The 818-nt window shown below is 61.2% G+C and overlaps 1 protein-coding gene across 1 annotated transcript; it reads left to right on the top strand.

Annotated features, from left to right (window-relative positions):
• Positions 1 to 128: 128 nt before the first annotated feature.
• LOC114818998 (coiled-coil domain-containing protein 157-like) lies at positions 129 to 815 on the top strand (the record flags this gene model as incomplete). Its single annotated transcript, XM_029087127.1, has 1 exon — positions 129 to 815. A coding segment is annotated over one exon (687 nt), but the record flags the coding sequence as incomplete, so codon positions are not given.
• Positions 816 to 818: the final 3 nt, after the last annotated feature.

Genomic DNA, 818 nt, shown 5'->3' with positions numbered 1-818 from the left:
GTCACCCCTGGGCTGCACTCATCTCCTGTCCCCACGCGTCACACCTCTGGACCTGGGCTTTTGGGGATCATTTGCAGTTGACTCTGTCTGATCTCAGCCCTGGTTTTGTCCTGTGCCCTCTCCACCAGAAAAAGACTTGCAGGAAGGAGATCCCCAGGCTGCGATCCGTTCCCCAGGCTGCGAAACCTGACAAGAAGCCCCTGAAGCCAGGCTCGCCCGGCAATTTCCAGTCAAGAACACCCACACCAGGTGCCCAGCGTTTCTCTCCACACCCGCCAGCGAGCCCACGTGCGCCAGACAGCAAAGCCTGGCGCAGCTCCCTGCCCAGGGCTGCCTGCAGCGCGGCCAAGAGCGGCCGCAGCGTCCCCACGCAGACACCTGGGTCACCTCTGGGACCCTGTGACACCTGCGCCAGCGCCCAGGCCAGCCTCCATGAAGTCAGCAAAGCCATCAGCAGCATCTGCCAGAGCCAGAACATCCCCTCAGCTCTGGGCAGGTTTCAGGAGACGCTGGAGAGCGCAGGGAGAACGACCCTCTCTGCAATGGACATGAGCCACTGCGCCTCAGAGCAGAGCAAGGACCTCTCCCGCATCAGCAAACACCTCCAGCTGCTGCTGCAGCAGGTCCAGCCTCTCAAGGCAGAGCTGGAAGAGCTGAAGAGAGAGAAGGAAAAGCTGCAGAAACAGGTCAAGGACCTTTCCCGGTTGCTGCGGGCGGAGAAGGAGACCCGAGCACGGCAGAGGATGGAGGCTGAGCAGAGGCTGGAAGTAAAGAACAAAGAGCATTTAGAGGCTGTAGCCAGGCTGGAGCGGGACAAG

The sequence above is a fragment of the Antrostomus carolinensis genome, unplaced genomic scaffold (assembly GCF_000700745.2).
Source record: "Antrostomus carolinensis isolate BGI_N321 unplaced genomic scaffold, ASM70074v2 C13005946, whole genome shotgun sequence".
Classification (NCBI taxonomy): Eukaryota; Metazoa; Chordata; class Aves; order Caprimulgiformes; family Caprimulgidae; genus Antrostomus; species Antrostomus carolinensis.
This window is presented reverse-complemented; position numbering and strand designations above follow the sequence as displayed.